The 24,184-nt window shown below is 44.0% G+C and overlaps 1 protein-coding gene and 2 long non-coding RNA genes across 3 annotated transcripts in view; all 3 read left to right on the forward strand.

Moving 5' to 3' along the window:
* Positions 1–775: 775 nt before the first annotated feature.
* On the forward strand, positions 776–4,980 carry LOC126956267 (uncharacterized). The gene is made up of 2 exons (XR_007726260.1): positions 776–1,110; positions 3,188–4,980. It is a non-coding gene; the product is annotated as an uncharacterized LOC126956267 (long non-coding RNA).
* Positions 4,981–9,645: 4,665 nt separating this feature from the next.
* LOC126956263 (uncharacterized) lies at positions 9,646–9,907 on the forward strand. The gene has a single exon (XR_007726259.1). It is a non-coding gene; the product is annotated as an uncharacterized LOC126956263 (long non-coding RNA).
* A 1,106-nt stretch (positions 9,908–11,013) lies between these two features.
* TRIM36 (tripartite motif containing 36) overlaps positions 11,014–24,184 on the forward strand; it is a 46,905-nt gene continuing 33,734 nt past the window's right edge. The window contains exons 1-2 of the mRNA XM_050793054.1: positions 11,014–11,373; positions 17,348–17,582. Of these exons, the coding sequence (XP_050649011.1) occupies positions 11,347–11,373; positions 17,348–17,582 (262 nt within the window). The 5' untranslated portion in view covers positions 11,014–11,346. The remainder of the gene's footprint in view (positions 11,374–17,347; positions 17,583–24,184) is intronic.

The raw sequence follows: 24,184 nt of genomic DNA on the forward strand, positions 1-24,184 counted from the left end.
AAGAGAAGCAAAGATATGGTACGGTCTGAGGCCATTTCGGCTGCAGCCTCCTAGGGAAGCTGCTGTTATAAAAAGAAGTACAGAAATATAAGAAGCATGCACTGAACGCTTTAACTCAACCAACGAAACAAATAATTTAAAAAGTGGGCTTGTGGTAACTAAGGGTGAGAGTGTCCAGGAACCTGGCTGACAATTTTTTTTCCTTTTCTTTTCTTTCCTCTTCTTCTTCTTTCTTCTTTTTATTCTTTTTTCTTTTCTTTTCTTTTTTGTTATTGTTAAGGGAAAGCTGAGTATCAAAAGGATATGGAGATACAATTGGCCTTACACACTTAAGTGTTTAAAATACAGTCCCTGTATTTGTTCTCATCTCAGAAGCGCGGGGCTTGGTCTTTATTACCTATTGGATTTCAGGAAGGCTGACTTGAGATGCGCCGTTGCCATTTCCTGGCCTTCACTTATGTATTTATTTATTTTCCGGCGCTGGCAGTCAGCCCCTTTGTTGCGCCTCCTCTGCATTTATTTCTGCCTGCCCTCGCACCTCCAGACAGTGCGATGGGGCTTTTTTCCAGATCTTCGCGCCGAGAGCCCGGGACGGCCAACCTCCAGGCATGCGATGAAGGCCGGGGAGTGTCGACCTGGGGCCGCGCTGGGCACCCGCTTTGTGTGCGCGTTTATTTGTCTCCGCTGCGGTCCGACCGCGGCCGCGACCCCCGAGGAGGCGGGGCCTCCGCGCGCCCGGCCCCGCCTGGTGAGGGTTTCACGGCCGCCACCGCTGCCGCCGCCCTCGTTTGTTCCGTTAGATCGCGCAGCCCCGATCGGTGCACCCAGATCCTAGCAAGCCGGGCGAGACTGCCCAGGAGCCCTCGATGGCTTTCATTCCACCCAAGCCCGCTTCTTACTTTCCCCGGCGCTTTCTCACTTTTCCCGGTTAACAGCTTATGGGCGGGGAGCTCGGCAAAACTCAGACTAAAAACAGAAAAAGAGAAAAGAAAAGACAATTTCGATATACCCGCGTCGGTCCTCCAGAGTTTGTGAAGGGGCGTAAACATGTCGGAGTCTGGGGAGATGAGTGAATTTGGCTACATCATGGAATTGCTAGCTAAAGGCAAGGTAAGTGATGGGACGCGGGGCGCCGCGGCCTGGGCCCCGGACTCCGGCACTACCTGGCCTGCCACTGTGGGCGTCGGTGTTCATTCCAGCGCCTGGGAAGGGCGGGAGGCTGGAATCCAGGGGCTGCGCTCGCAGCCCGGGTGTCCCAGCAGCTGCGGAATGCAAAGTAGCCGCCTTTTCTTTATTGCGTGGCATCTCTGAAATAAGCCAAGAGGGGACTTTCGGGCGCTTTGGGGGCCAGCTGGGCAGCAGTAGGGGCTCCCGGACGCCGAAGGGCGAGAGCCCAGCATCAGAAGATGGAAAGGAGGGCGGGGCGTTGGCCAAGGGGGCGCTCCCCCACGCAACCAGGGCTCCCCAAGCGTGGTGACTTCGAGTGGGTGACCTCGCCTGTCTGGGAGCGGAGCGTGGAGGGAGGGTCCGCCCAGCGAGTGAATAGGCTCGGAGTGTGGGATCGGGGTCAGCCCGCAGTCAGAGCGTGTGGCCGGTAAATAGGGACAGCACCTTCGTTCGCCCTGCCCTGGCTTTTTCAGGCCTCCTTCCAGGTCGTTAGCTTCTGCTGCTCCAGGCCGGGAATATTTAAAGCAGCCTTCTTTGGGTAGGGAGGGGAAGATGCTGGAGGAGCGGGATTTCAGCCCCTCACCTGTCCTGGAGCCTTTAGGAACCCAGGCTGGCGCCGTCGGTGGCGCCCGCGACCACGCCCTCAGCCGGCGGGGTGGTGCCGGGCCTGAGCCCGTGCGGGAGGGTGGGCTCCGCGCTGCGTCCCAGAAATTGCCGGCAGAAGCTCCTAAGTGGTTTGCAGGCGGAACGTGTCGGGAAATACGGAGGCTGCACAGAGCACTGCCCTCCGGGACTCGCAGGCGGAGAGAAGGCGGGAAAGGGCGTCAGCGTTTGCTCTCTGCGCCTGGAGCTTCGAGAAGAGGTGATGGCACAAAGGAGCACTCGACTCCCTGCGCACGGTTAACAGAAAGGAGGATGATTCTGTAGCTCTGATGTGAGCACCTGAAACCCTGCAGTCCCACACCCCACTAACTCCAACGCCGCCTATATAGCATATGGAGTAGTTTTAGCTTCATGCCGGACAGTCCTACGGCCCCAGGGCTGGTGAGCTGGTTTAATGCACTCTCAGCCTAAAAAGTCCCAAATGAACCCTACGCCTCTCTGAATTCTCTTGTTCTACAGGCACTGAATACGTTCATCAGAAACAGAATATTCATTAACATTTCGAAAGTGGAGCTGTGTCTTGGGCCTCCCCTACCATTTACAACCCCGGGTCAGAAGTACCAATGGAGAACCCTCGTTCCACTTTTCTTCCAAGCCCAGGCTCCGTCCTGTACCTCAAGGGGCATTCAGCACACACTGACCAGTGTATCCGAGCTCTTTGTCGCCCCAGCAGCAGCCCCTTGACCACCCTTCGGGCCTAGGGTGCATATTGCGGCCCACCCCTCCCTCTCACCGTGGGGAGAGAAATCCCCGAGAAAGAGCTGGCTCTGAGCAAAGAGGCAGGCAGCCAGAGGAGGGCCAGAACCAGGGCCTCTAAAGAGCGAGAGGTGCAGCAGGGCCCCGACTGCCCAGGTCTAAGAGAATGCCTAACAGGGACATCGATTTGGGAATGATGAGGGGCTGGGGGGCAGGGAGGAAAAATGCCTTTGGTTGAACAAAATAAATGGACTACACTTGATAGGGTGGAGAATAAGATGATAGGTGAATTTTGTCCTATGGTGCTCAGACATTCTTCAAAGTAAGCCAGAATTGTATTAGTTGGCTATGCTTTCCTTCAATGACAGACAAATCCTGAAATTCTGAGAGAATAATTTCGGGGTGGGACCCAGGGATTTGCATGTTAAGAACAGCCCAGGTGACCATGAAGCCGACTGATGGATGTCCCATGAACACGAAATGGGGAAGTAGGGCAGAACCATTAAAACTGCTTATAATCAAGTCAGGTAAACAAAAACAAAACCCTCTCAGAATAGCAATGGGTTCATCACAGTATTTTCACTATAATGGAAAAACACTAACTTTCTGGCTTCATTCACTGGATTTCTCTGCCCTCTCTCTCTGCCTCTGTCTTCACTAGGCTTCAGCAATGGGCCTGCAGCAAACACATGAGCATTCCAGGTTGACTTCTAAAGGTGGAAAGGCCCGGCGGGTGTCCCTTTGAAATCTCTGAGGTTTGAAAGCAGTCTCTCCCAAGAAGAACTTAGGACAGTTCCTCTGTTTTGTGGGGGTTGGAGGGGGAGAGTTGTTCAGGAGTAGCCAGCTTATTTCCTACCCATGCTCCTCAGGCTCAAATCCTGCCCCACCCTGCAGCCCCAGTCCTAGCCCATTTAAGACCCCTGTTTTGTGTGTGGTTATACAGGATTTGAACACTGAATATTAACCATGGAATAGCAGACCGTTGAGACTGACTTGCTTTATCTTCCTCTGCGGAGTTAGGTTCCACTTTGTAGTTGGGGTTTGTAATGTAACGAATAATGGGAAACTGGTCTAGTTATGGGAGTTAAAGGAGAGCAGAGGCCTGTAGTTGGCCTGCCCCCACCCGCCCCACCATCCCTCAAAGTTGAGACCACTGAGTTGACCATCCTCTTAATTTCTCTCACTTTTCCCCCAGATTTGTTTCATCCTGTACTGGACTTCTCAAACTGTACATAATTAAAAATACATAGCTTTACATTTTTACAAACTTAATACCTGAATATATGCTTGTTGTCAAATACTCAAACTTCACAGAAAGTTTTACAGAGTAAAAAGTGGAAGTTCATGCCCACATCCAATCTCATTCCTTCCCCAGTGGCTGCAGTTTGTGTGTCTATTTCAAATTAAATTAGCATACCATATGTTCTCTGAAATGTGGGAAGTGAGCCTTTTTTCTTAGGGTAACCTAAAACCTACAGGACAAACTGGATCAGCTTATTTACTCTATTGTGATGGCTACGTTAATATTTAAAGTACATAGTGATATGTGCCATTGTGACCTTTCTGCTCATCAAACAATACTGCGTAAGTGTAGTTAATACTTACGATCATTCTCAAGAGGCTTAAAAATGTAAATGTATTTCCTTATATTTCACTAACAGTGAAACTTTTACCATTTCTGAAAGCTGTCTTTCTGTTTATTTTGCAGCTAATCTCTTTGGATTAAAAGAGGTTTCCAAATCTGTGGTCAATATCTAAGGTTACTCAAAGCAGTATTTTTAAACTGTTTTGGTCTCTTGAAAGATTGGTCTCACTAATTTTTTTATCACCATCATACACTCTTCTAGAATCATATAATGAAGATTTGATGACAAGGAATATAGAATTCAAATTTTAGTATATCTGTTTGTATTTTGTGTATTTAGCATATTTACATTTATGTGTAAATAAACAGATGGTACATTCGGTTCCCATAATTTAATAATTACTGTTCAGGCATATCTAAGGAGTAAAATAGTTTCAGCAAAATAAGAGAGGCTTTGTAAATCTTATATTTAATTTCGATAGGGAAATAGGCAATGATACCATTACTTGGTGAATTATTATTTTAACTTTGAACATCTTTGAGGCACAAAAAATTCAAGAATTTTTACAAATACAAACTTTAAAAAAAGAAGACACACTCTGAAGGAATTAGGCTTGGAAAGTCCTCAAATCTAGACTAATAAAAGGTCGTAAATATCTCCTGGGACCAAAACAAAAATACCACCAAATGATCTGTTTCAGAAGGATGAATAGATAGTTGCTCACACAACTAAAATCTAAACCAGGGTGATAGTGGTAAGGTTGTGCCCACTGTGTAAGTATTTTTATTTATTTATTTATTTTTGAGAGACAGTTTCACTCTGTTGCCCAGGCTGGCATGCAGTGGTGCAATCTTGGGCTCACTGCAACCTTCACTTCTAGGTTCAAGCAATTCTCCTGCCTCAGCCTCCCTAGTAGCTGGGACTACAGGCTCACGCCACCATGCCCAGCTAATTTTTTGTATTATTAGTAGAGACAGGGTTTCGCCATGTTGGCCAGGCTGGTCTCGAGCTCTGACCTCAAGTGATCTTAGCTTCCCAAAGTGCTGGGATTACAGGGGTGAGCCAATGCGTCAGGCCTACAAAGTATTTTTTAAAGGTTTTTAAAATATATATATTGAAATTGGGCAAAATGTATGTGCTGTGGAGAGCAGGGAAGGCAGGCAGAAGATTTAGATTTTTACAATATTATTTGAAAAGAGCTAATTTCATAAATACAATTTTCCTCTTTTTTTTTTTTTTTTTTTTTTACTATATTGCGCTAAAGATAATTTGGAAAAAAGGTGTCTCCTAAACTACTTTGTAAAAGGATGTTTAAATCCGATTTTTAGTGAAATCGTAAATTCTGTGTTGTATACTTACCTGTGGGCAGTGCAATAAGGATGCTGGACTGAGACCCAGGTTTGAATCTTGGCTTTTTAGTATATAGCCATGTAATCTTAAGCATATTACTTAATCTATGGGTGGAGGTGGAGAGGAATTTTACTTGTTACATGTCTTCTCTGAAAAGAATTATACCTATTTCACAGGGTTACTACAAGAGTTAAATGAATATTGTATGCAAGTTTCCTAATACCGTTATTGACACATCATAGGCCCTCAATAAATGAAAGCTATTACTTCTAGCTTTTATGACAACAGGGTTGGGCCTTGAGACACCTTATATCCACACTGTGATCATTAAGAAGTAGAGGTAGGGTTGACAGAAAAAATACAGGATGTGTAGAGTTGAATTTGAATTTAAGATACTTTTTTTTTTTTAGAATATGTGCAATGTGATATTTGGAACATATACTAAAAAATTATGTATCTGAAATTCCAATTTAACTGGGTGTATTATGTTCTTATTTACTAAATCTAGTAACCCTGAGGGGAAGAATAATGAGATGTGGTCAACAGAGAGGGGCCTGCTAGATTGCCTCAAAATACTACCAATTTTGTTTACCTCAAGTTGGCCAAAAAACGTCTTTGCCCACTAGTTATTCAGCCAATACACTCATCATTAATGGAAAAGAGTCTGTGAGAGCAGCACTGGGCTCCTCTCATCTTCCTAATTGCAAATTGTTGCTCTGGTGCTACTGTTTAGTAGATAAACGCTTACTAGATTTTGTCTTAAATAAAAGTTTAAATGGTCGAGAAGACAAAACATCAGACATCAGTGTACAAAGAGTAGGTAGTTGTGTTAAACTGAGTGCTGAAAGAGTTCAGAATAAAGGGAGATAATCAATGAAATCAAAACTAATAAAGGAGGCTCCAGAAGTGCAACTTGAAAGATGAGGAGGATTTGGCCAGGTAGTGGAAATCTGAACTCGCTGGCTCTCTGGACTCCTCTCCCCTGACTTTGTTCCCATAGAAACACTTTATGACTGGTAAGCTTGGCCTGTCAGAAGCTTGAGTCAATAATTGATAGACAATGCCATTCATTATCCCTTCACTGGTAACCTCCTGATACCCAGTAGTACAGGTGGTCTGTGTGCCAATCTACTCTAAAACCCTGTAATTTACTTTTTTTCCATACTTCTTATTTTCTATACGTCCAGGGTCTCTCTTGATTCTATATCTGTGGCTGCTTAATGATTAGGGTTTCCCAAAAGGGGACAGGGTTTAGGGAATATATGGCCATATTACCTTGTTTCTATTTCTTGTTTAGTATATACTAATAGAATGGTGATACCCTGCCTGTCTGATCTCAGATCAAACCAATTAATATGCACCATGGTCATTAGGTCCTGACCCAGCCAGAAATTTAATCTCTTGTTGGGTATTAGGAATCAATATGGAAAGAGACCAAGTCAGCTTATGGAGTAGTATATGGTTTATAGGGTAAGGGGTTTATATTTTAAATATCAAGCAATGAACATTGATTGAGGCTCTGTTTTATCAAAGACTGAATTGTGTGTGTTTGGAGAGGGGAGACTGTTGACCTTTTGGACTTCATGAAGTAGATGGATGTGAGACAGCTCATGCCCCTGTGATAGAAGAGCAATTAAGTGATACCAGAAGTGGAAAATAAGATATCACAATGAAGGCAAGAGTATTGAAGGTCTGTGAACTTAGGGGGATAAGAATGGAATAGGTTTTCTTGTTTTGCATTTTTAACCCAGATTTTAAAATAAACTATTGAAAAAGGAGGTGCTAGGATACTCCAAACTGGGGAGGAGTAGGCACCAAGGGATAGCATATACAATGGAAAATAGGGGAATAATGATTTTTTTAAAGTTCAGATATTTCATGCCATTCCTGCTAAAAAGCCTTCCAAAGCTGCTCAACATCTACAAAAGCATAGAGGCCTTCCATACTTTACCAGACTTACTTTGTCACCACAAGTTTATCACCCTTTCTCTAACTCCTGCTCCCCAACTCATGCGCATGCACACACACACATACACACACACACACTCTCAAATACACGGGTTCACACACCCCCTCGCCCCATTATGTTCCAATACCAAGCTGCCTGTGGTCCAGGACTGTAGCTTATTCTGCTCCTTGTGCAAATAGAGGCATGAGGACAGGGTTACACATATGGAACGTCATCTGTAAATACTGAATTGATAGGCTGCTAGGCATGTGGAGAGGGGGCTTAGAGTGAGCATGGGAATCGGTTGTGAGGATGAGAAAGAACAGAATCTGACAACAACCTATGATTTAAGGCTGACCAGAGATAGGGAAGAAGAAAGGAAGATAAAAAGCAAGCAAACAAAACCCACCAGGATTTTAACTTGAGGAACTGGGAAGGGTCTTGGTATCCTGGGAGGCTGGGATGTTTGGATGTTGCAACAGAGAAGTTGATGACTTGACACAGAACACGGCAGCCCAGGGAGACAGAAATGATCAGGGAACTGGGAAAGCAGTGGTTTAAAATGGCAGTTTTCGTATTTGTCTTCTTCCCCCCACCTTTTGTTTTTAAAAGTGTATGGATAGAACGGATTAACATTAAAAAGTTTTAGAAGTATAACATGTACATATAAGATGCAAAGATAATACATGTGAGTGAAGAGTAAGTCTTGTATACCTGACTCTATCCCTTACTTCTCCACAATGGTTATCATTTTTTGTGCTCTATTCCAGATGCTTATTTTTGTTTGCCTATAATTTTAGTTTGCCTCGTCTTTTGGCCAGAGTGGCAGCATATAGAATCCATATGGTTTTGTACTTTTTTTTTTTTTTTTGGAGACAGAGTCGCGCTCTGTCGCCAAGGCTGGAGTGCAGTGGCACAATCTTGGCTCACTGCAACCTCTGCCTCCCGGTTTCAAGTGATTCTTCTGCCTCAGCCTCCTGAGTAGCTGGGATTACAGGTGTGTGCCACCACGCCAGGCTAATTTTTGTATTTTTAGTAGAGAAGGGGTTTCACCATGTTGGCCAGGCTGGTCTCGAACTCCCAACCTCAGGTGATCCACCCACCTCAGCCTCCCAAAGTGCTGGGATTACAGGTGTGGACCACCACGCCCATCATATATTAGAAATCCTTTGTCATCAGTACATTGATTTTAACTGCTGCACAGTATTCTGTGGTATGAATGTACATTATGGATGATGTTTAGTTATAAATAAGGTCTCAATAAGCTCTTTGCACATGCTTTTGTGCACATATGCAAGTATTACAGTAGAAACATTCTTAGATGTGGAATTGCTTAGTCAAAAGTTACAAATACTTAAAATTTTTGATAGGATTTGTAAAATGTCCCTTCAGATAAGCTGTACCAACATATGCTACCACAAAAAGGTTTGAGCAAAATAAGAGAGGCTTTGTAAATCTTATATTTAAGTTTGATAGAGAAATACGCAATGATACCGTTACTTGGTGAATTATTTTAACTTTGAACATCTTTGAGGCACAAAAATATTCAAAAAATTAACAAACACAAAATTTACTTTAAAACAAGAAGACGCTTATACTTTGAAAGAATTAGACTTAGAAAGTCCTCAAATCTACACTAATATAAGGTCTTAAACATCTCATGGGACCAAAACAAAAATACCACCAAATGATCTGTTTCAGAAGGATAAATAGATAGTTGCTCACACAACTAAAACCTATACTGGGGTGATAATGGTAAGGTTGTGCCCACTGCCTAAGTATTTTTTATTTTTATTTTTTTTTGAGACACAGTTTTGCCAAGTGTATTAACATCATGTTTGAATTTTGTGGATCAAGTAGAAAATGATAGCTCAGTGAAGTCTGATTTGCAAAAATGGAAGGCCATAGCAATGTATTTTCACCAAAATATGTCTATACAGGTTTTATCTTTAATTCCTGTTAATGGAGCCTACTAATCACTTTTACTATGTCAACTAATAAGTTTTGGATCAAAGCAGGTGTGCTGATGTGAAATTACAGCCCGAGGGGAATTATTTCGCTCAAAGGCCAGTGTGAGAAAGACTTATAATGCTTTCTAACGATTGAGCCTTTAAAAATATATATAGGCACCTAATTCACGCAGGCATTTGTTATTCTCCTCCTGATTAGCACTTTTCAGAACCTGTGGGAAGGAAGCCTTCTCAAGTCTAGCACCTGCGGCCACGGAACAGGCATTAATCCGGATCAGAACAGCCCAGGCATTATTACCTGGCAAAGCTTTCATCCTCTGTTCACCTCATCTGTAAATGGAGGGTGTTCCATTAGAGAAAATTGCTACAGTCTCTCAATGTTCTTAATTCTACACTCCTTATTCAGATGCCGGATTGGAGACAAGGCTACCGCTGCAGACAGGGCTGTGGGAAGACGGCGGAACTTGCCACAGCGAGAGACTTCTCCCAAACAGGAAATAAAAGTGGGAAGCATTTTAAAACCTAAACGAGATGTCTCGCTACAGCTCTGTAGTCCCTACTTACCCAGAAGTTTAGGGCATCTGTTCTTAAAGCCTAATACATAGGAATGAATTATTTAGCTAGCCAGGAAGGCAGTGGCGTGATCTAATAATCCTAAGTTAATTTGTTCTCCGTGTGTCCTGAAAACAACACAAGAAACACACTTGGGCCGTGGCAGGTGAAATGTGCACAGCCAGTCCCTGAGGTGGTGCGCGCCTTAAGCGGGGGTGCCGGAGCCACTCAGGACCCTCTGTCCTGGTCCTCAGGAGGGAAAGCCTAGGCCCGGGTGGCGGGGGGTCGCTCCCTTTCCGCGGCCTTTTAAATTCAGTCCCTGGCCAGCATCCGGGAGAGGAATACCCACCCTGCAGGCGGTCCCCGCGCCACTGGGCAAGAACTTGCCGTGACATCGCGACTTGGGGTATAGAAGCAAAAAGCGGGATACGAGTGTTCAGTGCCAAGTTAGGGACTATGAAGTTCACCCAACGAGTGAAGCCAGGAGAGAACGGCGATGAGCCGGGCGGGGACAGGGAACCCCAGGCTGCGCCTGGCTGGGGACGGCGGAGGGGGCGGGCGGGGTCTCACTCTGGTCGCCTCGCGCAGCTCTGCCGTCCTCGCCGCGGCCATTCAGGGAAGGTGGCTTAGGCTCGCCCTCGCCCGCACCGTCCTGTGTTGAGTCTGGAAGCGGGGCTTCGAACTGCGAAGGAAGAAAGCGCAGTGGGAGCAAACTGAAGGGCGGAGGGGCAGCGCGGGGCCAGGGGCCCAGGCTGCAGCCGGCTGCTCTGCCGCAGCGGGGCCTGCCCGCCCAGGCGCCGCCCTCGGCAACCGCCCACCGCTCCCGGCTGCCCTCACTTCCGCTCCTCAGAGGCCCCCCAGCCTGGCATCGGGCGACGGGCGGCAGCCCGGGTGGGAGTGAGGGGCTGCTGCGTAGGGAAGAGGTGGCGGCGGAAGGCGCCGATCCCTAACCGCGTGCCACACCCGCGCCGAGCCGAGTCCCGCTGAGCCCAACGCTCAGACACCCAGCCTACCAGCCCCAGGCGGCCCCGCCTCTTTTGTGCGGCTGGCGCTGTTGCCTGGGCAACGGCCCGGTCACGCCCTGGCCACGCCCCACCGTGCCCCGCCCGGGTCTCTGCGCGGCGCCCCTCCCAGCCGCAGTCCGCAGGAGCCGCTGCCGCAGCCGGACGCTGGGCGGGATTCCCGGGGCCGTCGCTGGGAGCGAAGCTTGCTTCTCCCGCGCCTGTGTTTTCGCTGGCCCCGGCTTACTTCTCCCCGCGTCGGTCCGCTGGCCAGGTCCGCCTGACCAGCTCGTCTTCCAGCTTCGGACCGAGGCTCCACGGCCGCCGCAGGGACCCGCCCACCAGACCCTGCTCGGGGTGGCCGGTGTGCCTAAGTGGAGCGTGCTGCTGATGACACCTGGCAGAAGGCAGCCATGGAGGGCGATGGCTCAGACTCGCCGGTGAGTGCGGAGGGGGCCGCCGCCCCCCACCTCGAGGGCGGTGTGCCGGCTGCGGCTCTTTCTCTTTCCTCCGCAGGGAGCCTCCTCCCGGGAGAGCAGGGGCAGTCGTGTGGGGATCCTGCTTCCTCTTCGCCTTCCCCCGCCCGGGGCTAGGTTCTGCAACCCGGGGCGTCCCCTTTCTATCCCCGAGAGCCGGACGTGGGGTCCCCAGGGCCAGAGAAGAGCCCAAATCCGGTAGTTGCCCACCTGAGCACCTCGGGGAATCATGGAGGGTCTCTCTAATAGAGCTCAGGCTGCAGAATTAATTAGCGTTAGGGAGTCTGGTGCGGGCAGAAAGCTGGGGCGCGTGCCTTGCGCTTGCGGGACCGCCCTTTGTCTAGGCGTCGTGACCCTCGCGGGCCCGGCCGGCTGCCGCCGCCTGGGGCAGAGGCTCCTCCCCGGCTTCGCCAGCCCGCGCGGGGCGGGCCGGGGCCCGGGCAGCTGTCAGCCTACAAGTGTTTTTGTTTAAAGGTGTCGAATGTGCAATTCTTCCGAAGTTTCCCGAGGAACCGCTTAATTGAGGGAGCCGCCACGTTACACTTAATCAGTTTGTTTCTCCCTCAATGACTGATGAACTAAATTTTCCTTTGGCACTTTATGTCCATTGTGATTAAAACGTCAGATTCAAGACACTGCTTCATGTACGAGAAAAATGGAAATGCTTTTAGATCCTCCCCCAGTGAGAAGTAAACCGTAACTGACCATATTGATACATAAAATAGAATGTAAGAACCTATTTTGGACATCCTGGATTTTCTTTTTGAATTAGGTGCCAAACCCTTTGTGAAATGAGATAGGATGTGAATATTCTGTATTCTTTGATGTGAATTGTGAGATTTGGTTATCTTATTTCCAAATCTATGAACAATTGGGAGGTGATATGGCTCTTCATCACATATTTGAGTGATGCAGCAAGAGACTGCGTTGAAACACCCACTAACAATGATAAAACCAGTTGGCTCTAATGCGATTAAATTGTCAGAGATTATTAGGGAGAATAAGTTAGCATACATTTTTAAATTTCATTACATTAAGTCAATTTTAATTTTCTTTGTGTTTCTAGTAGTTGAAACGATTGTGCAAGGTTATAAGTGCTTTGAAGTTGGGCTGTCTTTAAAATTGCGGGGATGCTGACTGTAGGATTCGTATATTTGAAGTCTGGGATACATGGAAAAAACTACATAGAAAAATGGCGAAACTGTAGGAGATCATTAAACTTTTTTAGTTGTGATGAATCTAAAATGCTTCTCACTTAAAATAATGAAAGCCTGTAGTATTGAGAGCATTAGTAGTGGTGCTTATACACCTTTTTAAAGGGTCCTCTACACTCTTTTAATATTCTGTTATGGTTAGGCTTTGTGTCTACACCCAAATCTCATCTTGAATTGTAATCCCCACGTGTTGAGGGAGAAACCTGGTGGGAGGTGATTGGATCATAGGACTGGTTTCCCCCATGCTGTTTTTGTGATAGTGAATTCTCCCAAGATCTGATGGTTTTATAAGGCAGTGTTGTCTGTTCTTACTCTCTCTCCCCTGCTGCCATGTAAAACGTGCTTGCTTCCCTTTCTGCCATGATGGTAAGTTTCCTGAGGCCTCTCCAGCCATGCAGAATTGTGAGTCAATTAAATCTCTTTTCTTTATAAATTAGCCATTCTTGGGTATTTCTTTGTAACACTGTGAAAATGGGTTAACACAGAGAATTGGTACCAAGGTAGTGGGCACTGCTGTAAAGATACCCAAAAATGTGGAAGCGACTTTGGAACTGGGTAACAGGCAGAAGCTGGAACAGTTTGGAGGACTCAGAAGAAGACAGGAGGATGTGGGAAAGTTTGTAATTTCCTAGAGACTTGTTGAATGGTTTTGACTAAAAGTGCTAGTGATATAGACAAAGAAGTCCAGACCAAGGTGGTCTCAGATGGAGGTGAGGAACTTGTTGGAAACTGGAGTAAAAGTGATTCTTGCTGTGCTTTAGCAAAGAGACTGGCAGTGTTTTGCCCCTGTCCTAGAGATGTGTGAAGCTTTGAACTTGAGAGAGACAATCTGAAATTGCAACTTACGTTTAAAAGGGAAGGGGAGCGTAAAAGTTTGGAAGATTTGCAGCCTTACCATGGAGTAGAAAAGAAAAACTTATTTTCTGGGGAGGGATTCAAGCTAACTGCAGAAATTTGCTTAAGTAAAAAAGACTCAAATGTTAATCACCAAGGCTATGGGTACAGTGTCTCCAGGGCATGTCAGAGATCTTGGCAGCAGTCCCTCCCATCACAGGCCTGGAGGCCTAGAAGAGAAAAATGGTTTAGTGGAGTGGGCCCAGGGCCCTGCTGCTGTGTGCAGCCTCGGTATCACAGGATCCTTAGGGTGTCGTTTTGCCAGCCAGAAACGTCTGTGGCAAGTGTTGCCTTTGCCCAAGTTTTGCTCAGGCCCACTGGACTTGTTCTGCCCACTTGGCCTGACAGACTGTGCTTGGCTTTCACTACTGGCCCAGACCCCATGCCTGCCAAGGGCAAGCCCAGGTGCAGAGCAGCAAGGGGTGCATGAGTGAGCGAGCCCAGGGTACAGTGTGCGCAGCCAGGCATGCTGGCCATGGCGGGGCAGTCAGGTCCAGGTGCCAGCATGGGTGCTGGCTCCTTGCTGTGGCTGGAACAAAGGTGTACCACAAGTGGCTTCCACTACAAGCACTGTGGAACACGGTGACACCCAGAAACTTGGAGATGCCAGGAACTGCAGAGCCACAAAGAGGGTGTCACAGCCCTGGCTTGGAGAGCTCGTAAGTCCAGGCTCCCTAAAGGGCTGCAGCTCTTCTCTCCTCTCTTGTCTCCTCCTCGTCACCCACAACATGGCGAGCAGTGGGGTATATTTTAGCCCTGTTTGTGTTACAGCTTGTTTAGTCCTGCCATTTGGCAGGTCCAGAGTTCCTGTACTGTGTCCAGGAAGAATGAGCTACATGAGCAACTGGAGGGTAAACAAGGTGAAGAGGTGCTTTATTGAGCAAAATAATAGCTCTCAGGAGACCCGTAGTGGGTAGCTGCTTTCCGCAGGCAGTTCCTCCCAACATCTGCAATTCTCAACAGAGAGGAGACCCAGAGTGGGTATCTCCTCTCTGCAGGCAGGTCATTTTGTTGAGTGTGCAGCCCTCAGCGGACAGGAGACCCAAGCGGGTAGCTCTTACCTTCAGGCAAGTCGTCCTATCATCTGCCAGAGTCTGGCTGAGTTTGTGGTTTATATGGGCTTCAGAGGGGAGGAAGTGTGTGCTGATTGGCCAATGGGTAGCCATGGGTGGGCCTGGAAAATTCACTGTAAGTTCTCACTCCAGTCAGTGGAACTGGCAGCCTGGACCCTAGGCTTCAGGCTCTCCCTTGCTTGAAAGTGGGGTTTCAGCAGGGATCTGTCCCTTTCCTCCCAGGAACCTGTCTGCCTCCCACTGCCATTCATGGTGCCCAGACTATTTTAGCTGAGGGATGCGTGCAGTACCATATTGAGTCACCCTCAGCCCTGCACTTGGCCTCTCTCCCATGTTCATCAGCGCCCAAAGTCCAGAGGGGGCTGAGGCGGCAGTGGGCTAGTGTGTCAGCATCTCCTCAAGTACCCACACACCTGGCCAGGTCATGACAGTGCCCTGGCTTGGCCACAGCTTTTCTCCAAAATCAGAGTGGGCACTGGGAATGGGGAGAGGCCAAGCAGCAGGAGCAGGCATTTCTGAGCATGCAGGGGAAGAGGGGTATCCTGGGCCACCAAGAGCATAGGAATGCCCTAGTCCACAGCTGGGTGGCTGCAGTGGTACCCAGGAGCATGGGGCTCCCTCCCCACCAACTCGGAATGGGGAAGGGCTCCTGCCTGTTCCTGGATCCTGCTGGCTCTGCAGAGTAAGCAGGTCCGGCTGTGCCTTCCCAGCTGCAGCCAGCATCTTTGCAGCAGCTGTTCCAGATGGGCTGCAGCTGCCATCACTGCGACTTGGTGCCCTGTGTCCCAGCTGTTCCAGTACCAGTTGTGGCTAAAAGGGGCCAAGGTACAGTTCAGACCATTGCCTCAGAGGGTGCAAGCCCAAAGCCTTGGTGGCTTACACATGGTGTTGGGCCTACCGGTGCACCAAAGTCAAGAGTTGAGGTTTGGAAACCTCTGCCTAGATTTCAGAGAATGTACGGAAACACCTGGATGTCCAGGCAGAGGTCTGCTGCAGGGGCGAAGCTCTCATGGAGAACCTCTGCTGGGGCAGTGCAAATGGGAAATGTGAGGTATAAGCTGCCACACAGACTCCCCACTGGGGCACTCCCTAATGGAGCTCTGAGAAGAGGGCCATGGTCCTCCAGACCCCAGAATGGTAGATCCACCAACAGCTTCATTCACGTGTCTGGGAAACCTGCAGACACTCAACGCCAGCCATGAAAGCAGGTGGCATGGGGGGCTGTACCCTGCAAAGCCACAGGGGTGGAGCTGCCCCAAGGCCATGGCAACCCACCCTTTGGATCAGTATACCCTGAATGAGAGACATGAAGTCAAAGGAGATCTCACTTGGGAGCTTTATGACTTAATAACTGCAGTTTTGGGTCTCAGACTTTCATGGGTCCTGTAGCCCCTTTGTTTTGGCTAATTTCTCCCATTTGGAATGGGAGCATTTATCCAATTCCTGTATCCCCATTGTATCCTGGAAGTAACTAACTTGCTTTTGATTCTCCAGGCTCCTAGGCAGAAGGGACTTGCCTCGTCTCAGATGAGACTTTGGACTTGGACTTTTGAGTTAATGCTGAAATGAGTTGACTTTGGGGAACTGTTTAGAAGGCATGATTGGTTTTGAAATGTAAGGACATGAGATTTGGGAGGGGCCGGGGCCAGAATGATATGGTTAGGCTCAAATCTCATCTTAAATTGTAATCCCAAGGTGTTGCGGGAGAGACTTGGTGGGAGGCGATTGGATCACGGGTAGATTTTCCCCATGCTGTTCTTGTGATAGTGAATTCTCACAAGGTCTGATGGTTTTATAAGGCAGTTTCCCTGCTCTTGCTCTCTCTCACCTGCCTCCACGTAACACAGACCTGCTTCCCCTACTGCCATGATTGTAAGTTTCTTGAGGCCTCCCTAGCCAAGTGGAACTGTGAGTCAATTAAATCTCTTTTCTTTATAAATTATAAATTATATAGAAATAAATTTCTATATAAATAAATATATAAAATTCTTTATATGTAAAGAAATTAAATATCTTTTCTTTATAAATTGGTAATTTATATAGAAATATCTTTATATAAAGAAATATCTTTATATAAAGAAATACAAAGGTATTTATAGCAGTGTGAAAATGGACTAATACATATTCATGAAGTGCTTTTAAGATAATTGCTTTGATATACAGCATTAGAACCTCAGGCATTTTGGCAGCATTACAGTTGCAGCATATGAAAAATGGTCGCATTTAATATAGAAAATTGCTGATAATTCGGCTTGTAAATAGATACCAACTGGGGTTCCATGAACATACTGACTCAGCTAGTGTTTAATAGCTCCTGTTATTTGCCAGTTACAGCGTTAATTCACTAAATAGGAATATAGTCTTACTGTTAGTGCTGTATTCAAAATTTTTATTGACGTGATCTACTTCTGGGATTTCACTGAAGTCCTAAATCAGTGCACTGGTGATGGAGATTCGAATGATGGCTTTGTAATTTTTGATAGAATATCATGATCCTCTAATATTTTACATAATTTTTCTCATTTTTTCATTTTCGCCCTTTACTATCTCATGTTCCTTCAATTCTGGGTTATGGGTGTTGAGGGCAGTTGATGGTATCAAATTTTATTGGGGAAAAGAAATTTAAAATTAAAAAAAATCATTTTCTTAATTGTTTTTGGAAAGGTAAACATATGTATTTATTCAAGAGGTATAAGAATGTTAATATATTTACCCACTAAGAGCCTTTAACTTGGATTGTTTTACTCTCAATTTAAGGTTACCATTAAGAATATCGAAAGGGAGCTCATTTGCCCAGCATGCAAGGAGCTGTTTACCCACCCATTGATTCTCCCTTGCCAACATAGTATCTGTCATAAATGTGTAAAAGAACTCCTGCTGACTCTTGATGATTCATTCAACGATGTGGGATCAGACAACTCCAATCAAAGCAGTCCTCGACTTCGGCTCCCCTCCCCTAGTATGGATAAAATTGACCGAATTAATAGACCAGGTATGTGTTAGAACTCTGGGCTGGGGTGGTGCTGGGGGTAAGCTTATAGATATATATTCAGTGGTAACTGGAAGGAAAATTATTTTTGTCATCTTGAGGGTTAATTTTTCCAGATGAATAAATTAAAACTATAGTTATAAATGGTCCTCCCCCACTGTTGAAATGTCAAAATGAACTCTTGGCTTTTGATTCATACTTAAAGTAGATATTGGATATTGAATATGAACTTTGTGTTAAACTCCTTATTAACTGTGTTTGTAAGGCTGAGCATGGTGGCTCACACGTATAATCCCAGCACTTTGGGAGGCCAAGGTGGGTGGATCACCTGAGGTCAGGAGTTCGAGACCAGCTTGACCAACATGGAGAAACCCCATCTCTACTAAAAATACAAAAATAGCTGGGCATGGTGGTGCATGCCTGTAATCCCAGCTACTTGGGAGGCTGAGTCAGGAGAATCGCTTGAACCTGGGAGGTGGAGGTTGCGGTAAGCCGAGATCGCGCCATTGCACTCTAGCCTGGGCAACAAGAATGAAAGTCTGTCTCAAGAAAAAAAAAAATCCTATGCTTGTCTTTAGGAATTTTTCTGACAGTGTGATGTCCTTGATACATAAAATAATGGACTACTGAAATACTAACTAGGAAAACATTGATAATTCATATATGGTAATAGGTAAATAAAAACTGCAGAGTTAAGGAGTGGGACTACCTAATGGCTAGTCCTAGATAACTTTTAAGGGAATTATTTTTTGTCATTTTGTCCCTTCTGGTCCCATTTGAGGGTTTTATTTTCTTTATCCCTCATCCGTTTTTTTTTGTTGTTTTGTTTTGTTTTGTTTTCGTGTTTTGAGACAGTGTCTTCCTTGTCTCTCAGGCTGAAGTGCAGCGACGCGATCTCGGCTCACTGCAGCCTCCCTCTCCTGGGCTCAAGTGCTCCTCCCACCTCAGCCTCCTGAGTAGCTGGGACTACAAGCGGGTGCCACCATGCCCAGTTAATTTTTATATATTTTTGTTTCACCATGTTGCCCAGGCTCGTCTCAAACTTCTAGGCTCAAGCAGTCTGCCCACCTTGGCCCCCTAAAGTGCTGGGATTATGGGCATGAGCAACTTATTCCAGCCTCTCCATCCATTTTTGTCTGTTTTTAAAAGAAGGATTTTGAATGTCATCAATAGTAGTAGAATTCTGTAGTAATGTATAGAAAATGAAATTGATGTACAGCACATATATCTTTATTACATGGCCAATGTGTAAATTGTTTCTTGTTGGGATAATGTTACTTTTTCTCTGGACGGATGTTGCAGGATTAATGTAGATCAAAATTAACTTGAAATCACTGGAGACACTGAAATTCAGGGCCAAATACTAGTACAGAAGTCAGCTGCGAGGACCAAAATGAGTGGAAATAGTACAGGCTCATGTTGGGCATGTCCTTATGGAGGAGAGTCAGTAGTGGTCCTAAGTATCAGACTTTCAGAGCAGCGCTTCCTATTTTGGGCTTTGAAGTTTCAAGTTTAATCTTTTTGTCCACTGTGTCAGTTTCTCCCTCTTAAAGTACAGGAGTAACTTTTTAATCTTGTAAAAAAAAAAAAAAAAACAACTTTGCAGAAAAGAGTCTAAGTTACATTTTAGAGAATGTTATCTTCTTTTGGTCTCTCTGTGATAGGAGAGATAGGAGAGAGAGTGGGTGATACTTATGTGTGCTCCATCAGAGAGAGTGGAGAAGAGTAGATATGCTGCTATTAAAACATATATTTTTTTAAAAAGATGGCAATCACTAGTTACATGGATGATATTTTGCACATATGGAAGTTGTATGTATATACAAAAAAACAAGCAGCGTCACATCAGGCAAACAGAAAATTCAGAGACTATGAAGTTATAAAGGGTCATGATCCTTGTGAGGTCACCACCTTTATGTTTCCTCCCTTGCTACCAATCTGGCATACTGAGGAGGGAAAGAGAGCATCGCTTGAAATCAGTCCTACCAGCGTAACAACTTGATATTCTGTTGGTACATCTTCATTGGCTGATTGAGAACCCCTGCTTGATTGACCAAAGAAAACTTTTTGTATATTAATATTTAGCACAAACAACAGTTATGTACTAGATAGTTCTACTTATAATTAGTTTGCGCTTATATACATATTTCACAAAATTCTGTAGGCTTTTAATATTAAGATTTGGCTAGTTTTTTGTGTGATTCATAGGAATAACTAGACGAATGATTTTCTGTTTTCAGGAATTTACCTAGTGTGGTACTCTAGATGCTTAATAAATATTTGTTAAATGGATGTTGAATGAGAAACCTTTGCCAGAGGGTTTGTACAGAGCATGCCACAATGGCTTATATTCAGTAATAATGACTTTTGTCTTTTGGAATATGAGCTCCATTACACCATACATTTCACTGTCTAGATACGAAATAGAATGACTGAGATGTTTCTCCCTCTTCTTTAGGAAGAACCCTGTGAAGTTAGATTATGTCCTGAGAGGGGTAAAGAGCAATTACAGGAGATGAGAAGGGATGACTGCAGAATATGATAGCTTTCTTATGGATAGAACGAGTATGCTGGGTATCTCTGGCAGAGGTCCCAGGTCAATGAGTAGATGGAATAGGAAAGCACATTTAACTTAGCATGAAAGAAGACACACACACATACACACCACCCCACTACTAAGGCTGTCCCCAGAAGTGAAATGGGCTGAGTATATCAGACTCCTGCCACTAAAAGTGTTTACATCCGGTGTCAAATTTAGATGCTGCAGGGCCAAACAGGTGCATCAATGAAGAGAGCCCCAGGCATAATAAATATAGGACTCTCCTTCATTTTAGTTTTTTTGCTGTAAATATGGAGACCATAAATATTGGATTTTCCCTTTATCTCAACTACTATAAGAAAACCATCAGCCCAAAGGGACAGCAGCCAACTGATTTTAGGACTCCCTGTTGGAGAAGTAGGGTGTGGTTTGGGACTGTGGAGTCTAAAGCAGATGCCTTGTTAAAGGGGGCAGTAACCACTTGGCACTATCAGGGTTGAAGATGCCAGATTGTCAGATTTATTGGTTTTTCACAAAAACTTTATAGTGGTTTCCATGTGAAATCTGGTTTTTAAATATTTTCAATTCAGATTATTTAAAAATACCACACCAGCTCAGTAGGGCAGGACAGCCAAAATGTATCTTTTGGCTGTGACCCAGACAGCATTTGGGCCATCAGTATTTGAAGACTTTGTTTAAAACAATGGGTGGGTGGCCATTGTCTGCAATATTGTGGAGGGTATTTCTGCTGTGGGTGGTAGGTTGGGCCAGTTGTTCTGTCGCATGCCATATCTCCAGCACTGAAGTTCTATGCCTTATTGAATACCAGTGGAATTCATTCATTCAACAAATATTTGAGTACCTATTGGTTACCAGATATGGCTAAATGGTTAAGAACAATGAACAAGATAGACCCACCTTCTTATTTTTTTTAAAGACACGTACCCCTTAGCATTGCACAAAGCTTTATAACAGATTTATTACTAGAACATAGTCCTTTATCAACAACACATACAGAGCAAGTTAATAAAGAGAGGGCAGCCAAAGGGTGAGAATGCTGTAAATATGGAAATCATTCCTGGAGGTTTTAATGCAAATTTTAGGATTGTCTTTTACCAGTTTTAAACTAGTAGAAGTCATTGCAGTACAAATGTGATGTTACTTGCCCTCTATGTATTGGGCATTTGCCTATAATCCTTTTTCTGATAGATTCATGAGTAATATTCCTTTTTTTCTGACAGCTTTCTTTTTAAATTTTTATCCTTTAGACATTTATTTGAGACAGGGTCTCACTCTGTTTGTTACCTGGGCTGGAGTGCAATGGCTTGATCATAGCTCACTGTAACCTCTAACTCTGAGGCTCAAGTGATCCTCCTGCCTCAGCCTCCTAAGTACCTGAGACTAGAGGTGCATGCCACTCACTCTCTCCCTGCTAATTTTAAAATTTTTTTGTAGAGATGAGGGTCCCACTTTGTTGCCTAGGCTGGTTTCAGACTCCTGGCTTCAAGCGCTCTTTGTGCCTTGGCCTTCCAAAGTGCTGGGATTACAGGTGTTAGTCACTGCACCCAGTCTAGTTTTGTCACTGGTCTAATAAAGGGATTAATTAAACCTGGATTTTCCAGTATGGTAGCCACTAGCTACATGTGGCTATTGAGTGGTTGAAATGTGGCTAGTCTGAATTGAGATATGCTGTGAGTTAAAATACACAGAATAAAAAAGACTGTGAAATGATCTTTAATCATTGTTATATTGTTTACATTTTAAAATCATAGTATTTTGGATATAGTGGGTTAAATAATGTTATTAAAATTATTTTCAATTGTTTTTTAATATATTGGAAAATTTAATATATACTGGAAAATTTAAACATAGTATATTATAGTTTTGGCTCGTATATTTCTTTTGGATAATGTTGCATTAGACTTTTGACAGTTTTTTTTTTAAAGGGTACCTTTAAAGGAGAGTGAGATTTTGTGCATAACACAGTAGCATATTAAATTATGTACAAATAAACGCCATATTACTGTATACATTTGATCATATATATGTGAGCTTCCCCCCCATTTTGTATTTTCCCATTGTCTAAACTGATATATTCAGTTTTAGGGGTTTTTTTTGGGTTTTTTTGTTTGTTTGTTTAACAGTTTTTAGGTCAGTAAAAAGTCAAAGGATGTTTGATTTCATTTTGTATTTGCAGCATTTACTGTAAGTATGATTGTTTAAAAATACAAATCTATATAGGACAAAGTATTGTCTCTTAAGTGCTATATCACAATGATTCTAATAAGATTGCTTGATGGATGTTTTATACTACTGGCTTCATAAATACCATGTGTACCAGGAAAAACACATTTTTACTGTTAATTCAATAATTGTATTATTTTCAGGACACAATTACCGCTTTCTCTTTTGTTAACAAGTTGTGAATCTTCTCTTTGAAATTAAATTCTAAATCCAGCTTTCTGTTCATTGTTCACAGCATCACAACGGAGATCTGTGGGGTGGAGAGGTAGAAAATGTTTTATTGCTTTTGTGGCCGCAGGCAGTATGGTGTTAGATTTAAATTAAATAATCTTGTGTAAGGTTCTTAAACATCAGTGGTCAAGTCTTCAAAATTGTGTAGAGAGTGAACAAATTGGGCTGAAATGACTTAAAGGTCAACAGGACTAAATTTCCAAGCAAGTTCTGATGTGTTTAAAGAGAACACTGATTATTGGTGCTTGCATTTTGTCAATATACATGACAAAATATTTTTGAAGAAAATGATTTATACCGCTTTTGTATGTTTTTTTGTATATGGTATCTTAAAAATCCTTTACATTTGCTTAGTGGACCAAAGCTTGATATTGCTATATGTAAAAGGTTAAATAAGCTAATGCGTTCTTATGTATTGAAAAATGTGATTAAAGATATTGATGATTTTTCTATTTAATGATATCTTTGCTCATTTTATACATATAGCGTCTTTGTTGGTGTTTTAAAGTACTTGGCATCAGAGTTTTAGCATTGAGGTCTTACCCACTTGTGGGTAAATGTACACTCCTTTTTTAGACTTTTGAAATATTTGATTCTGTGTAAAAGATGGGGCAACCTATCTTATTAAAATTTATTTTTACTCCAGTTGACCTTTAAAAATAACATTGACTGCTTTTTTATGGGATGCTGGTGATACCACCCTCTATTTCATGGGAGAATAATTAACACCTGAAATTTATCCCCTTTCTGTCTTTTTGTCTTTCCTCTGCATTTCTTGACTTAAAGATCTTGTAACCACGATTAGAAGTCATGTATAATTCTTTCTTTTACAGGCTTTTGAGAATATAAATTTTAAGTGTTGAAATTTAGTAATTATAAGGAGAGATAGGAGCAGTTTGCTTTAAAAAAGCTACTACCCATTTTTGATTCAGAGGGTAGCTGAGAAAAATAATTTTTACAGGGTGAAGAATGCTGATGTAATACCCAAAAGGTAAATGTAACTCATAGGCATCAAATAGAATGTGCCAAAAGAAGCATTAAGGTGGCAGCATAAGATATCCAGCCACTGCCAAACACCAAAAGCCCAACAGTAGTGTCCACCACTGGGAGAGGTAGTTCATGAACTGTCGGGGATAGCGATAGGGAAGTCGCAGCCAGAATATGGGAGAGGATGCAACTGGCAGAAGTTTGCAGCCTGTTGGTTATGAACTGACTCTCTTCTCTTTGTTTTGAAATACTTTATTTTCTCTTTGATATTTAAACGGTTAAATGAACGACTGAAAGCTGACTTTTTTAGGGGATTTGCTCTAAACCAATTTGAAAATTTTTGGAGTCTTTATTTTAAAATTATGCTGACTTTTTAATCTATCTTTAAAGGAAAGATTTGTGGGAAAAAGAATAGATTCTGCAAGTTGCTAGTATTCACATAATTTGCAAATATCAGATTCAATTTGACATATAAAGTTGCATTTCTTGCTCTACATTACTTCCTTACCTTTCCAAGCCATCATTATTTTTCTTTACTTTATTTAAAAAATTTTTTAATTTCCATATGTTATTGGAGTACACGTGGTGTTTGGCTACAGGAGTA

The sequence above is a fragment of the Macaca thibetana genome, chromosome 6 (genome assembly GCF_024542745.1).
Source record: "Macaca thibetana thibetana isolate TM-01 chromosome 6, ASM2454274v1, whole genome shotgun sequence".
Classification (NCBI taxonomy): Eukaryota; Metazoa; Chordata; class Mammalia; order Primates; family Cercopithecidae; genus Macaca; species Macaca thibetana.